The sequence below is a fragment of the Tarenaya hassleriana genome, unplaced genomic scaffold (assembly GCF_000463585.1).
Source record: "Tarenaya hassleriana unplaced genomic scaffold, ASM46358v1 Cleome15, whole genome shotgun sequence".
In the NCBI taxonomy this organism is placed as follows: Eukaryota; Viridiplantae; Streptophyta; class Magnoliopsida; order Brassicales; family Cleomaceae; genus Tarenaya; species Tarenaya hassleriana.
In genome coordinates, this window is record NW_010964923.1 from 2,902,619 (window position 1) to 2,918,175 (window position 15,557).

Consider the following 15,557-nt stretch of genomic DNA (forward strand, 5'->3'; position numbering starts at 1 on the left):
TTCATGATTTGATTTTAGAATTGATTTGTACCTGGATTATTTATTAAAAATGATACAAAATCCCATTCAATAATAATAATAGTACCTTACCTTTTTAAAACGTATCAAATAAGTATTTAAACTTTTCATTTAATATAATTGATATCATAAATATTAAAATATTGTAAATTGATATCATAAATGATAAAATCTATATCAATTCTCAATTTTTCACATAATATATGAATAATTTATAAGAATCAATTCTTATATATATTTTAGAATATTTTTAAGAATTAGTCGGGCTGCTATAATATTTTTTTACACACGTAAAAAAAGTTAAATAATTTATTCGGGTTTATTATTCAAAATTGAAAAGTGTTATTGATTTTATAAATTACAATACCAATTTAGAATAATTTAAAATTTAATCAAATAAACAAATTAAAAATTCAAATACTTATTTCGCACCTTTTAGAAAATTGAAACATTTATATGAAATTTTCTATAATAATAATAATAATAATAATGATAATGATAATAATAATAATAATAATAATAATAATAATAATAATAATAATAATAATAATAATAATAATAATAATAATAATAATAATAATAATAATAATAATGATGTCCCATCAAAAGAGAAAATAGTTCTTTTTTCTTCCACTTTTACGACGTCGTTTGGTCTTCAAAAAGCCAAGCCGTTCATCATCTTTCCTCCACCTTCTCGTCAGTTTCTCCTCTCCGTGGCATTTAATCTCACACTTTTAATTATTTTCTCACCAACTCTGTTTTATAACCTTCTGTTACCTGTCTTCTCCCCGTTTTCTTGTTCTCTTTTCCTCCAATTCCAAAGCTTTTTCTGTTCGGTGCTTTGCTTTGTCTTCTGTTCTTAGTCTCACTTTTTGGTTCGAACCTTTTCTGGGTTTATAGCGGGAAAGGTTCCTTTTTTTTCCGCCTTCTTGTTTAATCTCAAAGGCCCTGAAGATTCTTCTTCTCATCCTGCGATGCCCTTCTCCTATGTGAGTAATCTGTATTCATTTAGGCCCCATTTTTTCTTTCCTTTTTATCAACTTATTACTGTATTTCCCTTACTTTTGATTTTATCTGGGTCGTGGTGAACTTGTTTCAAGTCCCTTTCAAGTGAAATTGTTGTTATGTAAGTTCAGAATCGCGAATTGGATAAATCAAGGAACGGGTTCTTTCAATTTTGTCTCTTTCTTCAGAAAAAAAAAACGGGCGTTTTTTCATCATTTCAGTTCCGTTTCATTTCTTAGAGGAAAATGGAAGTGATGGATGCGGCAAAGTAGGAGATATTTGAAATTTGCATCAGTTATCAGCAGAAACCGTCGACAGAGCATGTTTGATGTCTCCTCAATCTCAGTTAGGTCTTGGAACATGGATTCTCCGCAAGTTTAGGGATTTATTTATCTGGGTTTCATTTTTCGTGATTTAACAATTCATTTCGGTGGAAATTTTCTCTCCTTACCAATTTTATGAAAACCACAGGAATATGGAAGTGGAAGTCTCAGAAACTATCTTTTTCCCATAAATTTAATTTTTTTTTTGTATTCAACCTCTTGGGTTTACTGGAAAATGAGAGACTGAAAGATTTCATGATCACAGAAGAATTTGCGTTGACGTTGATTGTTTATTTGCAAGTGGCTTTGATGTTCTTATAGTTTATAACATTTGTTTATGCCTTGTTATCTATCTGGGGAGCCAGAGTTCTTTCATGTTACTTCTGTGTTACACTACAAGAATTGTGCATCTGCATATAGATTGTCTGAATAAATTTATCGTTCAGAAGAATTCATGTTGATGTGGATTGTTCATCTGCACGTGGGTTTTATGTTTATATAGTTTTGTATCCTTTGTCTATACTTTGGCATTGGTTTCAGAAATCAAAATATATGAAGTTTTCTTGTTTTCAAATTCGGATCTTTGTTGTTTCTTCGATGTAACTACAATGATTGTTCACTCTCATTCAGTTTGAATGTGTAATAGTTGTGTCTTCAGTGTTTATCACCTTCGTCTACACCGTTTGTATTGCATTTAAAAACTAGAGTATATGCTTTACTCGGTTTTCGGGTTTGGTTCTTTGCTGTTTCTAGCTGTGAATTTGCATATAACTTGAAAGTGATTTCATCCTCGACGATACTGTTTTACAGTGTTATATGTTGTCGGATTCGAAGAGTAGATCATGCCTCTGCAGCCTCTTCATCACCGCGGCTTTGCTCTGTGGTGCTTACTTCATCGGCAGTGCTTATATAGCTAACGAATTCAGAGAAGTACGCCTTTGTTCTCTCTCTCTCTCTCTCTATAGCTCTATATTTATAGTTGTTTGGGTTTATATATCATAGTTATAGTGAATTTAAATGTGATATTTGCTGCTCGGTCGGCTTTGTTCAGGTTGTAGTGAGATATTAGCAAAGAGTAGCTATCACAGTTGAATGTGAGGAACATTGGCGTATTGCTCAAAGTAATGCGAAATTGTCTGTGGCCTGTGAAAATAAAGTTTAGGCCTTTTACTCGGATTGTGAACATTTAACATCAATGTCCAAACGCGTGGCAGAATAGTTTGATAATCTGTATCGAAGAGAACTTTTATTTGAAGTTTCTGTTGCAGAAATTGCTAAGATGGGAAGTCACAAATAAGTCGCAGAACCCAAAATCCAATACTTGCAAGGTTCGTCCTCCAATCGTAAAAATAAGGCAATTAATGCGGGCTTTTCGAGTTCCATAGATTTTTCTCTTTATTCGCTTAGCGATTTTTCTTTCATCGGTTTATTTAGAAGCAATGTAGGCCTCCAGGTACGGAGGCGTTACCACAAGGAATCATTACCAAAACATCGAACCTTGAAATGCAGCGGTTATGGAGCTACGATATGAAAAAGGTGGGGCATATAGTCTAGGTTCCTCTCGAGTCTTATGTTTGTAAATATTACACAGATCTTGTAGCCAAATCTTCAATATATATATATATGTATGTATGTATGTATATAGATTCAGTTGTTTTTGGTGTTTCTTAATTTCTGACAGAGCAAACCAAACCATTCAATGAGCTTGTTAGCTATGGCGGTTGGAATCAAGCAAAAGGAAGTGGTTAACAAAATTATTCCCAAGGTTGGTTTCATTCGGTAGAACTTCTTTCCCATCATTTATGTGTTTTTGATTTCCTGATTATGTCCGATGTTTCGGTTCATGGTACATCGATTGTTCTGTCACAGTTTCCTCCCCGAGATTTTGCGGTGATGCTTTTTCATTACGATGGTGTTGTTGACGAGTGGAAGCAATTCCCCTGGAACGAGCATGTCATACACGTTTCTGTGATGAATCAAACGAAATGGTCCGTGATCATAACTGTTCTAATCATCTCTTGTGGGGTAATTCATATGGGAAAAGTTCTAAGTGGAATGTTATTGAGTGATCTCTCAGGTGGTTTGCCAAGCGGTTCTTGTATCCGGACATAGTCGCCGAGTACGAGTATATATTTCTTTGGGATGAAGACATAGGGGTTGAGAATTTCAATCCGAAAAGGTATTTATCGATTGTTAAGGACGAGGGGCTTCAGATATCGCAACCTGCACTCGACACTACAAAGTCCGAAGTTCATCATCCCATTACGGCTCGTCAGAGAAACTCAAGAGTGCACAGGTCTGCAGCTGTTTTGTTTCATTAAACTAACAGATGTTGTTATGGTCGTATTTGCCCGCTGTTTTTCTTATAGTAGATGGGTCGACATATAACATTGATGGGTCAGTATCTCAAGATCTTTGTGTTGTATGAACAGGAGAATGTATAAATACAAAGGTAGCGGGCGATGTGACGATCATAGCACTGCTCCCCCATGCATAGGGTAAATCATTACGAGATCTTGAATTCCCTCATTTCTCTCGTTTTTTTGGTTAATCTTAGTCTTCGGTTACATTGCTACAATTTGGCTATGCAGTTGGGTTGAAATGATGGCACCCGTTTTCTCCCAAGCAGCGTGGAGATGTGCTTGGCATATGGTTCAGGTACATATGTTTTTCTTGGGACATGGTGTTATCTTTTCATCAAGAAGCGTTTTGATACGCTACATGTATAAGGAGGGTACGAGAGAGGAGATGAGCATATCGGGGGGTGGTCTATCATGTTCTTTGCCATAGTCGTAGATTTGGTTGATTTTTCGGGTTTTGATGTTTTCTTGTTTTGTAGAATGATTTGATCCACGCATGGGGTCTCGATATGCAGCTCGGTTACTGTGCCCAGGTACCGTTCCCTACCCTTTTCACGGCCCTTTCCGGAGTTGAGTCTCGTAGCAACACTTGTTAATCCTCCGTACAACGTTTGCAGGGCAATAGGATGAAAAATGTCGGTGTTGTTGACGCTGAGTACATAGTACATTACGGTCTTCCAACGCTTGGTGTGACCGAATCAGAGGCAAGTACAGCTAAGCTTTCAATCCAACTTACTATAAGATCATCTTTCGAGAATTAGTCCTTAAATCTCGTTGCCTGTTTTTTCGTTTATCCAGTCAAGTCCCAGCCGGGTAAGTTTCGCGCAAAAGGAGACATTGTCGGACCAAGAAGCACCGGTACAAGCTTCAGAGCTGAATCTGTTATTTTGCAGCTTGTTCTCGTTAACATAAACGGGATCATTACAACATCTGAAACACCGGTTTTCGTTATCGCAGGCCCCATCCGAGTCCCGAGAAGTCGACAATCGACCCGAGGTAAAGTTTCGCTCGACGAATCGTTCAAAGTTTCAGATGAAAATATGAGGCAAAGGGATGAACGAAACAGCAAATGTTTACATTGGGGAACAGGTGAGGAGACAGTCATACATAGAGATGCAGATGTTCAAGGAGCGGTGGAAGAATGCTGTGAGGAACGACAAATGCTGGGTCGATCCTTACTGAGAAAAATAGCGAAAGGCTTCTTCTGATCAACGGAGCGGGAACTTGGAGTTAAAAAGAAATGACAGAATCTTTCTTTTTGCGACAGATTATGTATATATGTTCGGTTTTTTTTTTTTTTTTTTTTTTGGTTTGTGGTGTATATATTTGTTTGGTTTTGTGGCTGAATGGGGTTTACCGTTGTGGTGGTCCCACAAATCCAAGCAACCATGTGTTCGTCTTAGGTCATCTGTATCGTCTTTTTAAACAAAATTAGGTATCGGTCTGAAAATCGAAGTTATGTAATTTTTCATAATCAAATTAAATAAATTCGAAATTAGAATCGAATCAAGTATTCGAAAAAAAAAATATTTCCAAGAGGTTTGGAACTAATTATCGTGGAGCCAATTGAGGTTGTGGACAACCGTTATTCTCCTGTGGATGAGTTGGAGGTATTGATACAATGGAAGGGATTACCCTTTCAAGAGTCGACACAATATTACTCAAATAATCCACTTGGGTCGCAGCAATTTCAGTGTACACAACCGAAAAAAAAAAAAATTTCAATTTTAACCCATTTTTCGGTTGGAAAAGTCCGAAATACCCTTTTCGTTTTATTTTTTACGATCTTATTACGACTAATATATAACTGATATACCAATAAAATAAGACAGATGATTTTTTTGCCACCTTTTTTAGAATCAATTGTAACTATATTTAGAATTAATTACGAAGTCGTAATAACGAAGTTGTTTTCGGACGGATAAAAATCGCGTATTCATTAAGGGTAATTTCGTCTTTTCACACACAAAAAAAGTGTTATGTTTTTTCTGGTGTACACGTGAAATAGGTGCGACCCATCTGAGAGATTTGAGTAAAATTCCCCAACCGTTCCCTGTCTTTTCAATTTGAGGACAAGTTGCGTCTTCAACCCGATGATTTTTTTTGGTAACCGGTTGTCTTGAACCAAGAGGGGTCGGAAGCAAACCATGTGATTAGAATTACGCTCCCCTCCCCAACTTAAAAGCTTGAATTCGGGGGCGAGAGAGGCAAGCTTTTGGTGAACAACTTCTCCAAGGTTGTATTCGTCTGATTGGGTCAATAAAGGTGTGGCTTTCCTTCAAACGAGTACTGAATTCTATCAAGAATCCAGAATTCAACAAAGCCCCTGCCGCTACGATACTTCATACTCATCCCTACAAAGAGACTTGGTAGGAAAATCGATGATTCGACTCATACCTTAAAGACGTTATCGGACTCTCTACTTCCAAGTCTATAGCCATTGTTCACTAAGCTCATCTCCTTTGCGAGGAAATGACAAAACATGCCTCTACAACTCATGTTCACTTGATTCTATTACAGCAATAAATGTACAAAAATAGATGAAATAGAGTACACGCATCCACAAATTTATTCCGCATACTCGAATAACATGGTGCGAATGACAAAATTGAATTATAGCGCCTCTTATGCCTCGGTTACCAATTCATATCTAACTCTTAACTGCGTCGATTAAAAGTCGACTTTGAGGAAGAAACCTCTCCCTAACTCGCAAGAATCGATTTTACCACGCATCACCGAGCATCTTTAGGTTTGCCCATTCAGCCACATCAACTCGCTTATGGATTCTACAAGCCGTCAAGAGTGCTCTCCACAATGCGCCATCAGGCTCGGCCTTCATATCCATTACCAAATCTTTCGCCTCATCGATCAAACCCGCCTTTCCAAGCATATCCACCATACATGTATAATGCTCAACGGTTTGCCTTACCCCGAACCGGTCCTGCATCATCTGAAAATACTCTCTCGCCCTCTCCACTTCTCCCACGTGACCACACGCCATTAACAACGACGTGAACGTCAGTCCGTCCACCTTCATTCCCACTTCCACCATCTTATCGAACAACATAAGAACCTCTGCGTGCTTCCCGTGAAATCCGAACCCAGACATCATCGCGGTCCACGAGACCTCGTTCCTCTCCGGCATTTCGTCGAATACCTTCACCGCGCAAGGCAAGTCTCCGCATTTCGCGTACATAGTGATCAATCCGTTACAGTTTCCGACTTCTGAACCGAACCCATTCACCAAAACAGCTCCATGAACCTGCCTACCCACCCGCAAGTTCGACAACCCGCTGCATGATTTCAATACTACCGGCAGCGTGTGCTTGTCAACGGCTTTTCCGGCGAGGATCAAGCACCGGAAAACGAAGAGGGACTCCCAGAATCTACTCTGCGAAGCGTAGGCTCTGATAAGGGAGTTGTAGAGGAAAGTGGGTCGACGAATGGTCAATGAGAAGAGGAGTGTCGCTTGGACAATCTGGGAACAGGAAGCGTACGAGGAAACGAGCTTCGACCTGATGAAGTCGTTGTCGGCGACGCCGTGCCTGATCACGCACGCGTGGAGCTTTTGGAGGTTCTTCAAGTTCTTCGTGGAGTACTCGTCGAGGAGGGAAGCGAAGTGTTTGATTAGCATCTCCGAATCAATGCGCCCGAAGCTTGGAGCGCGTCGACCCGGGAGAAAAATTCATGGTCGGTTGAATTACCTTTTTGTCCTTCGTTTTCTGAATTTACACTCATGCCCTCGATGTTTTCTGGGGCATGAAATTGATTTACCAAAGCAAGGAGGGGCGGACACAGAACAAACAGGACCAGGTTTCTACAGACAAAAAAAAAAAAATACTATTTAGCAAATTAAAATAAAACAAATCCCTATATAAATATATAAGAGTGTTTTACTACTTTTATTATTTTTTTGATTTTTTAAAATTAATTACAAAAAATCCCCTCACAAATACACGTCGCCTATTTACCATTATGCCCATTAACTTCAGCCCATAACATGTTGGCTCAATGCTTGTCAGATCTAACTCGTGTTGTCAGTTATTAAACCGACATTAAAAAAGAAAAAGAAAACCCTAGTTCTCTGGTTCTTCGTTCGACACTGCTCGAAGCGAAGCAAGGGAGAGGTCGGAGCAACATCCTCTTGGGTTCCAGGTTAGAAAATCAGGAGAAAGCTCTGGTTGCTGGTCGCCTTTTCCTCTTCTGATCCGGGCCTTGTTCGAACATGAACGTGAATGTACTCGGAGACATGCAAATTTGCTACTTCTGTGGAAAATTTCGTCCTTGTTTTGGAGATTTGTTCGGTTGTTCTGGGATTCTTGATGTTATTTATGTGCTTCGTATTTTATTCACTGGATCGGAGGTGCCCATATTCCGGATTTCGTATTATTTTTCCCAGTCCCAGCCGCCTGAAATTTGTTGTTTTATTCGTAGTAGTTTGCAGTTTTTTGAGGATGGTGAGAATCAGTGTCCTGAACGATGCTCTTAAGAGCATGTACAATGCGGAGAAGAGAGGAAAGAGGCAAGTGATGATTAGGCCTTCTTCTAAAGTGATCGTCAAATTTCTCCTTGTCATGCAAAAGCATGGTATGGGTATTTTGCAGTATTAGTTGGATTCAGTGTTCTTTTGTCCCCCCCCCCCCCCCTAGATTTCCATCTTCTGAAGATGCTTACTCCATTCTTGGTTCGTTGTGCTCTGTCGTTAAGTGTTGCAGGCTACATTGGCGAGTTTGAGTATGTGGATGACCACAGGGCTGGTAAGATCGTTGTTGAACTAAATGGGAGGCTGAACAAGTGTGGAGTCATCAGTCCACGATTTGACGTTGGTGTTAAGGAGATTGAAGGTTGGACTGCTCGCCTGCTTCCGTCCAGACAGGTCGGTTCATTGAGACTGTCTCTTTACTTATTCCCGTATTCCTCTTCTTTATGATATTATTGCGATCGAGAACCTATCATCACCGTGGATTTTGCTATCACCTGACCTGATTTTTTGCTAAGTGCAAGTTAGAAGTGACCCGTGCTTGCTATGCCAGTATGCCCTTCTGTTGATTGCCATGTTCTTGTAGAAAAACAAAGTACATACACACTGATATATGGGATGTATGTAAATAGGTTCATGTTTTTTTTCGTATAGTAATGTTGTCAAATGCAAGTGACCCATGCTTACTTTGCCCTTTTGTTGGTTGCAACTGTTACGGAATTACAAAGTATAGATTGTCTTTCGGTGTTTGTCCTTGCCCGATATATCGGATGGACAAAACACAGGGCATATTGTTATTCGTAAAGTAATATTGTTATTCCATGGTTTTGTAGTATAACAAAGCATAAAATTGGTATTCCGTCTTTGTCCTGTACGCATGATGTGTGGGATGGAACCAAAACTCAGGTCATATTGTTATTCGTGTGGTAATGTTGTTGAATTCATTCTGGTGCAGTTCGGTTACATCGTTCTGACAACATCTGCGGGCATCATGGACCACGAAGAGGCCAGGAGAAAGAATGTCGGAGGCAAGGTACTCGGATTCTTTTACTAACGTACCAGCAACTTTGCGAGAGTCTTGGCACTTGGGCATGTTTTGATTATCCTCAAGTTCATTGCAGCATCACTTTTTACTTTTACCGGTTGCTGTTGTGTATTATAATGCAATTTTGTTTGTTTTTCGGATTATTTGAACTTTTAAAGCAATTAGAAAGTTCATTTCGGTTATGTTTTCTTAAGATTTACGAGGTTTTGAGCCAAATCATCCATCCATTTTTTGATTCGAAGGTTTTCCATGTCTCAAGTGGTATGCAATGTTGCTTTTAACCGGGATTTTATAAAAAATATTCTTAAAATGATGATTAACTCTTTCGTTTAGAAATATTTTTCATTTTTTTAATCATTTTAAAAAATAAGGAAAATAAACAAAAATATATATAAACGAATCAGACACAAATTATAATCAAATTTGATGTCTCCGGCAATCGGGAAAGTTGAAGAATTTCAAACTATAATATCAAACAAATACATCTATTACTAGGGGATGTTTCGTGATTCGGTTTGCAATTTTAGCGAATCGAATTTTTCACAGTTAATTCGATATTCTAAAATTTATATCAAATTAATACCGTATATTATTCGGTTCAATTCAGTTTCGCTTTCGATACGTTTCATTTTTGGTTTTTGTTAAAAAAATTAGATTTCTTTAATAAAACTTCGGTTCACTTGTGAAAAATTCGATTCTATAAAAAAAATAATGTTCGGGAACTTTAAATAGTACATTTCGAGAAAAATATCGAGATTTTCGGTTTGGTAAGGAACCGAACTGAAACGTTCACCCTTATCTATTGCTAACAATCAAAAGAGTTTAAATAGACCACATTATTTTTTTTTGTAGAATTGATAATTCAATTAAGAATATAATTCCTAATAAAAATTTTAGAAAACCCAAATATTAAAAATTTAATTTTTTTTATAATATCCAATTAAAACTAAACAGCTTTTGCTAAACCAAACCGGTTTGCTATCTGCAACTTTTCCGCTCATGTTTGTAGCACATAAACTCGATGTTGGTACGGAGGGTGTCCGGACTAATCTAAGAGTCTGCTTGCTGAAACATCATACCATTGGCATGTCAGAACATAGAGTTTCAAGATAAGTTATATACACCAAACTCCCATTTTACTTTACAAGACCACAACACAACATTTTGAAGCGTAAAGAAACCTAAAATGCTGTCTATTCTATTACCTCTTTGAAGGGTCCGGATTCACGTAACAGTTTCATGACCAGATTAACCTGCAAACGTACAAAGGATAAAAACTGTCTCAAGAGGTTCAATCCAGCACAGCTTTTAAAACAGTGAGCTAAGAGATATTTCACGAGATGTTAATATGATTGTTTTCTTCCCAGGTACACACACGATTTATGGTTCTACTTCTCTGTTCACTCGATTTGGGCGCTATTCACTTGATTGGGCACAATTCACTCGAAGGTTTCTATCGGAAAACTGATACTACCTGATAGAAACTCACTACGGTTCCTATCGGAAAACTGGCGCTACTAAAGGGAGAACAGTAAATCCCAAAAGCTTCAAGGTTGCCTTTTCCTCCAAAACGATCAAACTTCTGATATCCATTCCAAAATGAAGATGATTCCTATAAATCTTATAGAGGGTTACAAGAAACACTAGAACTCTAAAGTGGCTATAGCAAAAAAGGAGGAAATTAGGATTTCATTACAAATGACCAAACTACCCGTTAATGACTTAAACCGGCTAAACCGAATCTGATCCCCCTAAGCAAGTGGACTCTACCAAGATACAACCACTGAAAGATCACCAAGAGAATTTAGAATATACCACATACCTGGTTTGACTCTCGTGCTAGAAACTCCTCAATTGCTTGCCTGAAACTTACGTCAGCCAGGTAATGACAACTAAAAGTCTTCACAGGTAGATAGCCTCGCTGAACCTTATGCTCACCCTGAGCTCCAGCTTCTACTGTTTTCAGATTAAGTTCTATAGCTGCTTCTATTGCCTGTGATCATTGATATAAAGCATGAGAAAACAGTTGCATGTACTAAATGCACTCCATGTCACAAAACACTGCTATACTAAGGTAATTCCTAGGAAAACTTTGCAATTATGTTTCCTGGAAAGGATACAATGTGCATTTGGACACAATGGGGAGGATTCCTTTAGGAGGAAGAGTGAAACGTTCATTCTGAATCCCGTAATATACTATCTAGCAGAATCTATATCAACTATGTATAAAGTTATCTTTAAAGACTGCAACCAAAAGCTTTGAGCCTCTGGAAAAAACTAGACAAACCTGGTAATAGCATGCTTCAAAATGGAGACTAGGGTAGTAGGATTCCGGGCGACATCCCCAAAGTCGCCCAAAGATGGTATCTCCTCCAATTAGGTTTAATGCTCCTGCAACAGGTTCATCACCTTCTTCAGCAAGGACAAGTAACACCTCATCTCCCAACTTCGATCCCAAGCTGTGGAAGAACTCCCTTGTCAAATATGGGCTACCCCACCTACAGAGTCGGGGAAAATAAATAGATGAATGCGAAACAGGATGCCATTATGCCTAGCAAAGTATTGCAGAGGATTGAACCGTGTGCTAGTTTCCGTATCACACATACACACACATGCATATGCATGATGTCAAGGAAACATTATTGCAAACCATCAACTACTAAACTTGTTATCAGTTGTGTTCCTGTAGAAGCCATAGAAGGAGTCCCAGTGCCTAGCCTGCAAAAACATTGGGAAGAAAAGATAATTGAGGAAATGAATGCTGTAGATTGCTACACGTGATTACTAAAAGAAGCTAAAAGAATCCAGAAGCTTCATAAAAGGAAAGAATTGATGAATTGCACTCCATCCATTCAAGAAAGAATCAATTCTATTGTTTGCTGCATCAGTTAAGGTGGCATACTGAGGTTTGACTAGAGTAATCACATTTGAAGGGAATACCTTTATTTCATGCCCTCGGAGTCGTCTCATTTTCAAGTTCTGCGTAACAATCTACTAGAGAAAAAGAACAGTTAGAAATCAACAGTGTAAATGCAAGATGAACGGAAAGAACAGGAAAAGGCCTTCGACCAATGCAGAAGATTTTCTGAAATCGAAGGAACAACCATTGTGCTTGACTATCCTCATATGTAAAGAAACAAAATAGAAAAGCCAAAGCCAGATCTCAATTACCCACAAAACAATTTTGTATATCTATACTTTCTTTCTGTCCTAACTTTTCCATTTTCTTTACCAATAGAGCATGGCAAATTAAATAGAATGATGTTAAGCAGCCTTTAACACCAATTCCAGAAATTTTTCACTCCCGAGTATATTTCAGGATTCATTACCATTAGCTACTACACAAGATCCATGTGCACAACATGCATCCACCTTCTAGAGTAGATTGCCCTATGTTCAAATGATATTTTAATGTAGAGCAGGAGTGGTGGCTTACAAGCTTGTAATTTCACATTCGTGTTTGAGTAGCTTGTAATGCTAACTGGTAATGGTATAACAATGGCCTTTATTTCTGTTTACAACTTTGTCTTGCTCCCCATGGATTATAATGACCACATAAAAGACTAGAATCGTACAATTTTCAGCCAGAAATAGGAAAAGGAAGAATCAACAAACCTTTTTGCGTTCCTGACGGATATTTTTCCTTTTGCTTTGCTTCATATCCATCAAGAACTCATCAAAGCTACAGGAGTATATAGACAAGTTAATAATATGAGAAAATCGACGTGGATGTCCAAAGATTACTGACCTATTGAAACTAACGCGAGACTATATGATAAAATAACCAAACAAAAGTGCACAATTTGATCGACAGATTTGAATTGTAATACTGAAAGAATATTAAATATCTGTTTGTTCCAAGAAATCCTCAATATGATTACACAGACGTAAGGTGCAAATGCAATAGTTGTTCAACCTTAAACGCGGCTTCCAGTAATTATCAGAGCATATATCTAAGCACTTAAAATACTGAATAAAGAAACAGGCCAAATGGATAAGAGCTAAAATATGTGAACTTCCGTTCCTGAAATTAAAGATAGTATGTCGAACAGTCAAATTGCACCGGAATTAACTTAACGATTCATATTAAAGATAGTGTGTTACTGAATTTCAAAACAAATCTGCATAAATCCAAGTATGACATGAATAAATAATAATAATTGCTGTAACCAGCATCTACATTGCTTAAGACGATATGACAAATTGAAAAAACAATTACCTTTTGTAATCACGGTTTGTCCAGTGGTACTGCATTCCAATCCTCTGCAAGAAGCCTTTTTGTGCACATCTAGCCCATTCGGTTTCAGATGGAAAGGTAATGTGCAGAGATGAAATCTGTGACTGCCACAATGCAATAAATAAGATAAGCCAACAGCAGAGACCATATGAGCATGTGTTGCAACACGATATAAAACTGGACAAGATTAGGTAAAATGCCTGTTTGTTCCTTTATTTAACAGTAAATGAAAACAATACATAAAAAGTTCAGTTCCCTGCCCATGAGACTGCAACATTTTTCATATATCAACTCTAATAGTCAAGATCTATCTAGTTCTCTTTATCTAAAACGCAATGAATTTCATAAATACCTTATCAGTAAGATCTTTCATAGCAGAGACTATGGCATCAAAGACCTGATCTTTGAAAGGGTTATTACGGACTAGAATCCTGGGACCAGTAACTGGAGTGAACGGCACACAACTCTGGAACTTAGGGTAATATCTTGCTCCAAAACTGTAGTATGCATCAGCCCAGGCATGATCGAAAACAAATTCACCATAGGAATGGCTGCAATACGTTTTATAGGAGAGAATCATGTACAAACCATAATGTCTGAAGCACATTACAATCAATTCATGTCCACAGAAACACACACCCAAACCTTTTAAGATAAAGTGGTGCAACACCCAAAATAATCTCAGATTCATCCTTTGCAACAATGTGACATGGCGTCCAACCTGTTTCCTGGAACACTTACATTTAACAATCATACAAACGGCAAACCCCTACCCAGATGTCACAAGAATCATATCATCTAGCTTGCGGAAGAGGCAAAGCAGTGGGGTAACACATAAAGTGATAAAATTTAATTAGATTGCTCTAAGAACTCCTGCAGTTCCTTAGGCGAAAACTACAGCTCAAAGACCAGGACACATGGTAAAAATGTGTTGTTTCAATCATACATAGAACATGCAGAAGCAATTGAGGAGTAGAAAAGAAGATGCATATAAAAAGACACGCTCTACCGACCTTCACAGCACAGCCAGTCTCTTCTAAACTTGAGAGGAAGCCATGGCAAAGAAATGGATTATACTTTTCAGGTCCTGTTGCATCCCTGGCACACGCATCCCATTCAGCTGATGGTATCTCCAATATCGAAGAAACGACCACAAGTGATATGAACTTATTCATCGGCTGTTTCTCCGGAGCTTTCTAAATTCAAGAATCAATACAATACTGTTAGAAATTTTTAAAGCACAAACGGCACCGAAAAATCTCACTGGGTTCAGCAAAAGGAGAGAACCTCAATTCCGGATTCTGTTAGAGCAAAACTACCAAGTGAAACATCAAATTGCCGTACTTCCGCAGATTTCTTGGACCTCCAAAACATTGCAGTAACAGTTAAAGCTCGCCGCGAACTCCGGAAATATTCTCTTTTCTGGGAATTTCTCCCCTAAGAGAAGATTAAGAAGCCCATTCATTATCAAATTGAGAAAAAAGCTTAAAGAACCTACAACAAGCTCAACCCATATTCCTTTTTGGCTCCATAATTGCAAACGTGCCTCTGAACATTACAACAACCAAAGCTCCATTGCGAAACAGAATCAAGCAAGTTTGTTCTCTGATGAAGGTTATACCACGAACTCCATCAACAATTCCCATATACCAAACGATTGAAGAAGAAAACATATGTATAGAGACTAAAATCGACTATCATCAAGCAGAAGCAGACAGAATCCGAGTTTAGTTCTTCCAGGGGTTCAACGAATCGACAAATCTTTCAGAAACAGAAATAGAGAACCGAGTATCGACTCCGAAAACCCGTATACTAGCTCATAAAGACAGAACTCACGATGCAACGATGAAACCGATGGAGAAATGGCGACGATTCGCATGAGGGAAGTCTTGTCGCCATGGCCGTACAAGCAAAGCGTGTGTGTGTCCTCCCCCACTACTTTGCTCTCTGCCCTGAAATCACAAATACGCTTGAGGATGCGTCGTCATTTTAGGAGATTTTTTAATTTTTTTTTACATTATGATATAATTTGTTTTTCTTTTTTTACAAAAGTTTATAAAATTAAAATAAAAACGTCATTTCTCACCTC

At 38.1% G+C, this 15,557-nt stretch overlaps 4 protein-coding genes across 8 annotated transcripts; 2 read left to right on the forward strand and 2 right to left on the reverse strand.

The window, feature by feature from the left end:
* The first annotated feature begins 803 nt into the window (after positions 1–803).
* LOC104809032 lies at positions 804–5,017 on the forward strand. The gene is made up of 14 exons (XM_010534913.2): positions 804–1,007; positions 2,157–2,276; positions 2,615–2,674; positions 2,781–2,882; positions 3,028–3,111; positions 3,216–3,334; positions 3,424–3,642; positions 3,779–3,844; positions 3,938–4,004; positions 4,186–4,239; positions 4,324–4,410; positions 4,505–4,564; positions 4,664–4,702; positions 4,796–5,017. Exons 1-14 carry the CDS (start codon positions 993–995, stop codon positions 4,886–4,888), a joined length of 1,185 nt encoding a protein of 394 aa, XP_010533215.1. The 5' UTR covers positions 804–992; the 3' UTR covers positions 4,889–5,017.
* Positions 5,018–6,126: 1,109 nt separating this feature from the next.
* Positions 6,127–7,407, reverse strand: LOC104809033 (putative pentatricopeptide repeat-containing protein At3g23330). Its single transcript, XM_010534915.2, has one exon. It carries the CDS (start codon positions 7,338–7,340, stop codon positions 6,429–6,431), a length of 912 nt encoding a protein of 303 aa, XP_010533217.1. The 5' UTR covers positions 7,341–7,407; the 3' UTR covers positions 6,127–6,428.
* A 340-nt stretch (positions 7,408–7,747) lies between these two features.
* LOC104809034 (40S ribosomal protein S15a-1-like) lies at positions 7,748–9,413 on the forward strand. 3 transcript variants are annotated; one of them, XM_010534918.2, is made up of 4 exons: positions 7,750–7,861; positions 8,141–8,293; positions 8,422–8,582; positions 9,142–9,413. In XM_010534918.2, the coding sequence occupies exons 2-4, from the start codon at positions 8,161–8,163 to the stop codon at positions 9,238–9,240; spliced, it is 393 nt and encodes a 130-aa protein (XP_010533220.1). In that variant the 5' UTR covers positions 7,750–7,861; positions 8,141–8,160; the 3' UTR covers positions 9,241–9,413. The 3 variants fall into 3 exon arrangements, with proteins under 3 accessions (XP_010533218.1, XP_010533220.1, XP_010533219.1); XM_010534917.2 differs by having other exon boundaries at positions 7,751–7,861; positions 8,144–8,293; XM_010534916.2 differs by having other exon boundaries at positions 7,748–8,293.
* A 709-nt stretch (positions 9,414–10,122) lies between these two features.
* Positions 10,123–15,441, reverse strand: LOC104809035. Of its 3 annotated transcripts, none has more exons than XM_010534921.1 (13): positions 15,305–15,441; positions 14,756–14,824; positions 14,482–14,664; positions 14,114–14,196; positions 13,821–14,019; positions 13,451–13,572; positions 12,847–12,913; positions 12,172–12,222; positions 11,897–11,949; positions 11,519–11,729; positions 11,054–11,224; positions 10,437–10,484; positions 10,123–10,296 (listed from the first exon to the last, which is right to left on the reverse strand). In XM_010534921.1, exons 1-13 carry the CDS (start codon positions 15,365–15,367, stop codon positions 10,282–10,284), a joined length of 1,335 nt encoding a protein of 444 aa, XP_010533223.1. In that variant the 5' UTR covers positions 15,368–15,441; the 3' UTR covers positions 10,123–10,281. The 3 variants fall into 3 exon arrangements, with proteins under 3 accessions (XP_010533223.1, XP_010533221.1, XP_010533222.1); XM_010534919.1 differs by having other exon boundaries at positions 14,756–14,905; positions 15,305–15,440; XM_010534920.1 differs by lacking the exon at positions 10,123–10,296 and having other exon boundaries at positions 10,313–10,484; positions 14,756–14,905; positions 15,305–15,440.
* Between the last annotated feature and the right edge of the window lie 116 nt (positions 15,442–15,557).

Bases quoted from the DNA above. Each gene is read 5' to 3' on its own strand.
- LOC104809033 (XM_010534915.2), bottom strand. From the start codon at position 7,340: ATGCTAATCAAACACTTCGCTTCCCTCCTCGACGAGTACTCCACGAAG.
- LOC104809032 (XM_010534913.2), top strand. The intron at 3,643-3,778 runs GTCTGCAGCTGT...TTGTATGAACAG, and splicing joins AGAAACTCAAGAGTGCACAG to GAGAATGTATAAATACAAAG. The intron at 3,845-3,937 runs GTAAATCATTAC...TTGGCTATGCAG, and splicing joins ACTGCTCCCCCATGCATAGG to TTGGGTTGAAATGATGGCAC.
- LOC104809034 (XM_010534916.2), top strand. From the start codon at position 7,942: ATGTACTCGGAGACATGCAAATTTGCTACTTCTGTGGAAAATTTCGTC. The intron at 8,294-8,421 runs GTATGGGTATTT...TAAGTGTTGCAG, and splicing joins CCTTGTCATGCAAAAGCATG to GCTACATTGGCGAGTTTGAG. The intron at 8,583-9,141 runs GTCGGTTCATTG...ATTCTGGTGCAG, and splicing joins GCCTGCTTCCGTCCAGACAG to TTCGGTTACATCGTTCTGAC.
- LOC104809035 (XM_010534919.1), bottom strand. From the start codon at position 15,367: ATGGCGACAAGACTTCCCTCATGCGAATCGTCGCCATTTCTCCATCGG. The intron at 14,020-14,113 runs GTTTGGGTGTGT...AACGTATTGCAG, and splicing joins GCACCACTTTATCTTAAAAG to CCATTCCTATGGTGAATTTG. The intron at 11,225-11,518 runs GTTTGTCTAGTT...CAATGATCACAG, and splicing joins TTGAAGCATGCTATTACCAG to GCAATAGAAGCAGCTATAGA.